Genomic DNA, 7600 nt, shown 5'->3' with positions numbered 1-7600 from the left:
CATTAACACTTACTTGACTGTCTCTAACATCCCTGAATATTTTAGCTGTTGCCAGCACAGATAACGATCAAATATCTGCGAAGAAAGAAAACATTTCGAGTTCTTCAACACTTACCAAGTTACGTTTATCTCAAGCCTTTTCAGATCTCTCCATAAATGAAACGTCAGTTTCAAGTTAAAATGAAAGGGTTTGTCGGGTAGGCAATGAAATATCTCATCATTTTCCAAATTTCTCCTCTGGAGACTGATTATAGCTCTATATTCATAAGGAGATTCTCTTTTGGCTAGCTGTACCCATGGAAGAGGATACGATATGGCTTAATCTTTTTCCCGTCTAAATCTTTCCAGAAGATAATCCTACAGCTTGATCTCCCCCTTACTCTTTTATATTTCTGAAAATGTAACATACGTAAATGAATTCGCTTATATACGTCTATCCAACTGTAACCAGCGTTAGATGACATTCATAGAAAAAAAAAGCGATGAAATGACGTACCATGGGTTTTTTAAGCTCATTAGGTTTGATGCAGCGAACAAAGGAAGGCTCGCAGCTCAGCAACATCTTCATTAACACATCAAGAGATCTCCTAAACTGCGCGCTTAGTGTTGGTGACCTTTTTCTCGTCTCTTCGCCCTGGAAATTAAAGAGATTGAAATAATGCGGCCCGATGTTTATTGGAACGTTGGTGCACTCAGTTAAAATTGTACATTTTCCCTTAGAGGACTGCTTGAAGGTCTTGTCACATTCAATATTAGGGACCTTAAGCAAACCACGACGGCGACGGCAACGAGGACGTGGAAAATCAAAAGATCTAATTGGTAGAACAATTGCTCAGCACGTGCGTTTTAAAACTTTGTACATTTCTTAGCCTCCCCATGCTAAACAACAACGTGAAATCACCACAATTTGCGTCGACTGCGAACTGAAACCGCGACGGAAAATTATTTTAATTTTCATTTGGAACTCAACGCTTCTTTTATATGTTATGCTGAAGTTGAGGAGTGGCGCCGTATAAGACGGTAAACAAATGCAGTCATTTTCAAAATTCTAATTAAAGGCAGAAATTCATTTTTTTAATCGAGTCTTCCTTGGCGTTGCTGTCCTGACTGCTTAAGGACCCTATTAATATAACGAGAGTGAAGTTTATTTCCCTTAGCCGACGCAGAGGCGCAAGAGGATCCCAATTCTCAACTTAAGGAAATTTCAGGTTAAGTACCTCTGCCCAGTCCAACAACTTCAACACTGGCAGAGGACAAATATGACAAAAAAATGGTTGTAGCACTAAGCCGTAATTTCGCCATATTTAGAGACCTGTGGTTTGCGGTTAGGCGTTTGCAGTTTCAGGTTACCAGTGTTTCTAATTTTACCAAGGCGGTCGACCTGCTTGTGAAACGTGAAGAATTGTGGGTAGCTTGGTCAACAAAGATGGCTGCTTCTGCTGCTTGATTTTCCTATCTTACGTCCATTTTATGAACTGACAATCCTACGCTTTCAGGCGAAATTACGATGATGTCATGACAGTTCTCATATCATACACATGTACGAGCCTCAAACTTCAAGTGCAACTACATGACCGAGGTCACTTGACATCTTCAGGTTTGCCGTGAAATCGTGGATATCTGGTCTCTATTAACTTATCTTCAACGAACTCCAAAGCCGTTGGGCGTAGGCTAAGGAATATTTCCACCAATAAACTAATGAGTATTCAGACTCGTAACCAAAAATTCTAAGCTTACCATTGCCATCTCTTTGGCAAACATGTTAAAAAGGAAGTCCATTTTACTCTCACAAATAAGTCCAACAAGGTCTGCGCTGAAAGTGTCTCTGTTCTTGTCGAGAATTCCTTCAAGAAATCAAGAAAACAGGCAGTGTAACACGACTCGACTTAAAGTAATGGTTTAAGCATTATTTTGTTTTGCGTTTTTCAGTCGAGAAGGCGCAAACGCGAGACAAGAAGGAACCTATCTTGTCTCCTCATTCGTCCGCGTCCTGCTGAATAATTCATGAAAAAAAAAACAAAACCAAAAAAACAACAAATATATTAAAGGGGCCGTTATCATGCAGAAGGTTGACCTATGCAGTTATTACCACAACCTACCTCTGACGTTATACTCAATCGTTCCCGCGAAGTGCACCACACCAAATGATGCCCTCGAAAGCGACTTCGACTTGACGAAACAACTGCTGTTACCGTGCTGGGAGGTGATTTTTTGTAAAAATGATTCGTCGCTTCCCTAACAGAGAAACAAAGGATAAAGATGGTTTAATGCTGTAAAAGAACAACCAATGAAGGAAAGTGCTTTATTAGCTCATTCAACTTGAAGAAAATATCTCTTTCTTACCTGAGGAAATCTACTCTCCTCGTCCATGAGTGCAAAACAGTTCAGCGGTTTCTGTGCCAGAGTTTCTACGACTTCTTGGTTATCCACAAAATCCACAGCACTCCACTCCAGGCCCTCACGACTGTACTCAGCCTAGTTCGCCAAATGGATTGGTTAGAGAACATTCTTAATGTTGGAGAATATAATAGCCTCTTTAATACTTGTATGGTAAATCTTCATGGTATTACAATAAAGCTGCATTTAATAATAAGTAACGGCCTCTCCCCCTCACCTGCTCCATTTTAAACACGTGATCAACGAAAAAGCTGTGAAGTTTCTCGTTGGCGTAATTAATGCACAATTGTTCAAAACTAGGTAAAGAGAAAAAAATATGTAGTCAGTTCTAGGGCCAGGCTATTCGAGGCAGGTCTATAGACTCTTTCCCCAATTAGAAGTGTTTATCAGCAGCCAAATCATTATTGACCACTCCTGGTTAAATCTGAAAAAAATACTGTGTGATAATTGATGTAAATTTGGTTTGTGTTAAGTCGAAGTCTCACCTATTAACGTTAAAGTTTTCAAAGCCAAAGATGTCGAGAACACCAAGAGAAGTACAACCTTGCGAATCCACCTTTGATAAAGACGAAAAAGCACGATTCTGAGTATGAGCCTAGTAGCTAATCAAGGACCAAAAGCTGTTGCAATAATAACGAAGTCCACATTAAATGTCCAAAGAAACTTACGGCAGGTTTACTTATGGAAGCGTTGATTTTGCTGACAATCCAGATGAAAAGGCGGCCATACATTCCTTTCACAAATGCATCCCTGATGTGCTTAGCACTTTCCTCTGCGATTGGAGAGTAGATCAGCTCTCCTGAAGCATAAGTTGATTTACTTGTAAATGCCTCGTGAATTCGCTCTGAAGGAATCTGTTTTGCAACAGGAATTAAGACTGTTAGTTTACATGAATAAATTACCGTTGGTAGGTGTAAGATATACAGTCAATATAGGTAAAGATGAATGATAGCTCTAATTAAAATTGGTTTGGATTATGATAAGCACAGAATACGAGTTAAAAACTTCAGTTCTTTAGTTGACCTGTTACAGAAATCACGTTGACAGCTGGCTATGTATGTTTCTCAAAATTATGTCAACTCCAAGTCTAACTGTATGATTCTTGTTTTTGATTGGTGTCAGCGTGCACGTGCGAGTGTGCCAACACTCCTGGCGTAAATGCATCGTGCCACTCGTTCATTGGTTTTAAGGGTGCGCGCATTGTCCTTTTCATTTCGTGTACATCTTGCAAGCTATTGTGTTGTGTGAAAGTTGGAGACGACTATTCACATGATTTCTCGTCGGTAGTTATCAGATTTATGCCTTTAAAAATCTGTTGCTCTTTCTTAATATTCATATCCTTCCATGCGGTCACTGCCGGCTATTTAAATTATCTGTACAGATCACGCAGTTCTCATTATGGAATTAACAAGAATAAACTGCTTACTGACCTGTAATAATTCCGCTACTGACTCGACACTGTCATCATTTAAAATCGCACAGGCTTCCATATTATCCTGGATCAAGGCTGTGAATTTAGAGACGGAAGAGCAATTAATGGAAAGCAAACCAGGGAAAATATCATTACCTTTGTCACGCTATGAAAATACACTCTTGTTGCTCAATACCTTAATATATTTATGGGATATGCAAAGATCTGACCATGATCTGAGAAGCGTAAAATAAATACTTTGAAACCGGGTTAAGTCTGAAACTTTACCGCTAGCAATAAAACTCTAGCTCATATCATCACACAGGGTTTTAACATGACCGGTGTGGGATTTTAGTGCGTAGTGAATTGTGGCAGTTTCACTTACGAGATGAGAAAACCTGAATTCCAAAAAAAGCATAGTACAACAAGAAATCTTTTAGGTGGAATGTGTCAGCCGTGAAAAGAGAGCAAACCTTGCCTTGAAAGCGTATATTTCCAAGATGTAAAATGGCAGCTAAAAGCGTGAATATTGTCCAGTGTTCTTCTTCAGAAAACATCAAAACCTGCCAAATAAATGTCGGTGTCGAACTGAATAAGTTCATTGTTCTTCATAATCAGTAACCCAGAATGAAATCCAAAAAGGGAAAAAAAAGTTTCATAGCTTTAATCGAAAATGTTGGAAAATCTCGGAAAAGAGTAACTTTTAACCTCTTTGTCTACAAATTTAATTGACTATGCAGCCTGTCAATAAGGAAAATATAATTTTTGTTGATCATGCACTCTGAAAGAGGACATCCAGCTCAGTATTTTGGTACCTTCATTGCTCGCCGGATGTTAAGAAACTCATGTGCATCATCCATTCCTTCGCAAACAAAACAGTTCCCCTGGGAGAGGTAGTGATAATCTTTTGCTTCCGTGAGATGAAGTTTATGTTTTTCCTTATCACTCAGTCCGGCCAGCAGACGATAAAAAATATGATAGTTTCGTTCATCGGGCATCTAAACAGTAGAAAACACAAAAAGGAGTTATAACAGACGACAAAAGAAATTTATCTTATCGTTTCGTCGCTGAAAACATTTGGATCTCTCCCCTACCTGATTTACAATCCTTGATTTTTCCAAAAGGTACTGTTCAATTCTTGCTCCTTCAATAACAGCATGTCTGTTAAAATAGATATTGATATATTTTCCAAACCGACTGGAGTTGTCGTTTCTTACAGTCTTTGCGTTACCAAAAGCTGAAAAATGAACAAACAGGTTAAAAAAGTTCCTAACACTAAACGTATTTAAAATCAGAGCACGTTATTCTCCCAATCGCTGTAAGTGATGATGAAATAATTATGAACTGCAATGGGCTCCTGACTGCAATAAACACAGTAGAGCCGAGTCAAGCCGGGCATTTGCGCGAGCATGCTCAGGCTATAAGATAACAAGAGGACACGCTGCGAATGGTTTGGCTCCCCTAAAATTCCCCTCCGATTTTTTTTACTCCGCCCAGAGATTTACCGAGTTAATCAGCTATTTGTCTAAACAGAAGCGCTTCCAAGCGATCTGGAGAGTTTCCCGCCTGCAAAGGATTAGGGGAGCAAGACCTCTGCGAATGAGATTGAATGTATGTAGACTATAAAGTCGATGTTCATTACCCTCTAGGATTGGATTCGCGTCCAATATCTGTTGATCCAGCGTCGTGTGTTGGCCACCCACAATTGTCAAGTAACGAAGGATTAGCTTTGTAGATTCAGTTTTGCCGGCGCCACTTTCACCACTAAAAGACAAGGCATAAGAATTATAAAAATCAAAAGCTTATTTTGCATCCTTATTTAAGGTGATGTTTACTTGCATTCGTAAACGGTAAAATGTATAACAAAGTCCTCAGGGCATTTTGTCTCATCTGAAGTACAACCGATGCAGTTCCATTTTTTTAGTCCATTAATACGAAATAGGCTCGACGTCACTGATTAAAAAATAGATTTTTCTCGTCAGAGACAAGAAAACAAACCAGCTCAAGGTAACATCATTCTCTATGATATACTCTCCTCTCCGGTTTTTCGGTTGGATGCACGATAAAAGGTAGTACTGTCAAAAGTAAGGGTTTAGGCTCTGTAGACTTTGTCGAATTTCTTTTTATACCCTCAGAAATAACGATATTTATCTTAACTGCAAAAATAATTTTTTATTAACTACAATGAGGAATATCCACTTGCAAAGGTGGCAGAAAAGCGTTTTCGAGTTCTCCCGAAATGCGTCATCGTCATCGTTATCATCATCATCATCATCATTATCACATAACTTAGCGGAAGGAGTTCAAAAACACACATACCTTATAATTATACTCTGGTTGTGAAGTCTCCTCTTCATGGAGGTGAACGCATGCTGTGCTGTGGAGAATATATGAGGCGGCAGCTCAGTGATATCTGTTTGCTGACTGTACATATCAATCTGCTGACGACCATATATCTGGTACAACTGATATGGATTGACTGCTACGAGTACCATGCCGATATGCGTCTGCAAACGTAGAATAGCAACCTTTCTTTTCAAATAAATTCTAAATTTTAATTTCTTTTAAAGTGGGCATCGTAACACTTAAATCAGCCAGTCAGAAACAAGGTTTATATCTCGAAGAGTTAATCAGAATTCGAAGGTCAACCAAAAGGACGGTAAACGACCTCAAGAGCAAAAGAGTTTTTAGAAGCAAACTCGTGATCAGTTTTTTTCTTGCGTTTGATTGGTTGAGAGAGCAGTGAAGGTCATATTTTCCGGACCAGTCATGACGCGTATAGTGACGCAAAAAAAAAAAAAAACACATACACACCCAATCCTGTATCATTTCTGACTCTCAACTGAAATTACTCAATGAGTGATTGCTAAATTAGATGTTATCTCCAAATGTCGTAGCTCATGTGGGGTGATGGTGCAAGTGTTTCGCGAGGTTACCCTTGAAGTTATGTTGGTTTAAGATTTCATTCCTGGTCGGCAATCTTCTTGCTTCTTTTGGCCAGATCAAGAGATTATAAATAGTTTATAATCCCTTGCTCAAGATCCCTGGCTATAACATGTTTACGGTGTAAACGCAAGGTCCTTAAAACGTACGTAAATTTTGTGGCCGTGGTATCTGATAAACAAATTCCTCAGAATTGCCGCTTCAGTGAGCTCTCCAAGTTGAATCATATCATCCACTCCACAAATGCAGCTTGGATGCATTGACTGCACGTCACTCAAAGAAGATCCGCCCACAAATCGTTCCTGCAAGAAATAAAAGACAATAAAAACTGGTTTTAAATAACTAATGGTTCTAAAGTTATATAATAGGCGACAGTTTCTTTCATACCTCTCCTTGGTCGTCTGTGAGCAACATTCCAAGTCCATCCACTGATTTCACAACTGCGCCGATAGGGACATTAAAGTCCTTCACGTCTTTTATAGCAAGCCACACGTGGTCTCCCTGTGCAAGAAAACGTATACATCAGCTGGAAGTTGCTTTGCTGTTCGAAATTGATCGCCCGATAAAATTTGCAATATCAAATTGATATTCAGTTGAATGATGAATGATACTCGCCTTGGAGTAGAAGGCCATAATGGGGATTGTCAGAAACTGTAAGTGTGATGTAAAGAAACCACGCTCGCCTCACTACAAATTTAAGGATACGACTTTTGTCAACTTACATGCAACACTGACCAACTAGAATAATCCTCACGGTTGGATCCTTTGTTAGTTAAAGAGATCTTTAGGGACAAACAGTAATTACTTTTAATACAAATCAGGTAAAGTTTTCATACGCCTACAGGTAGC

At 39.2% G+C, this 7600-nt stretch overlaps 1 protein-coding gene across 1 annotated transcript in view; it reads right to left on the bottom strand.

Moving 5' to 3' along the window:
- LOC113666472 (unconventional myosin-VIIa) overlaps positions 1-7264 on the bottom strand; it is a gene marked incomplete at its 5' end in the record, with an annotated part of 17540 nt that extends 10276 nt beyond the window's left edge. The window contains 16 exons of the mRNA XM_089199997.1: positions 14-75; positions 497-634; positions 1738-1844; positions 2100-2235; positions 2344-2475; positions 2615-2693; positions 2883-2953; positions 3066-3251; positions 3828-3904; positions 4287-4371; positions 4624-4806; positions 4903-5045; positions 5451-5572; positions 6128-6315; positions 6901-7053; positions 7139-7264. Coding sequence (XP_089056123.1) covers positions 14-75; positions 497-634; positions 1738-1844; positions 2100-2235; positions 2344-2475; positions 2615-2693; positions 2883-2953; positions 3066-3251; positions 3828-3904; positions 4287-4371; positions 4624-4806; positions 4903-5045; positions 5451-5572; positions 6128-6315; positions 6901-7053; positions 7139-7264 — 1988 coding nt within the window. The remainder of the gene's footprint in view (positions 1-13; positions 76-496; positions 635-1737; positions 1845-2099; positions 2236-2343; positions 2476-2614; positions 2694-2882; positions 2954-3065; positions 3252-3827; positions 3905-4286; positions 4372-4623; positions 4807-4902; positions 5046-5450; positions 5573-6127; positions 6316-6900; positions 7054-7138) is intronic.
- Between the last annotated feature and the right edge of the window lie 336 nt (positions 7265-7600).

The sequence above is a fragment of the Pocillopora damicornis genome, chromosome 3 (genome assembly GCF_964200805.1).
Source record: "Pocillopora damicornis chromosome 3, jaPocDami1.2, whole genome shotgun sequence".
NCBI lineage: Eukaryota > Metazoa > Cnidaria > Anthozoa > Scleractinia > Pocilloporidae > Pocillopora > Pocillopora damicornis.
Note: the sequence above shows the minus strand (reverse complement) of the source record. Positions and strands in the feature narration are given on the sequence as shown.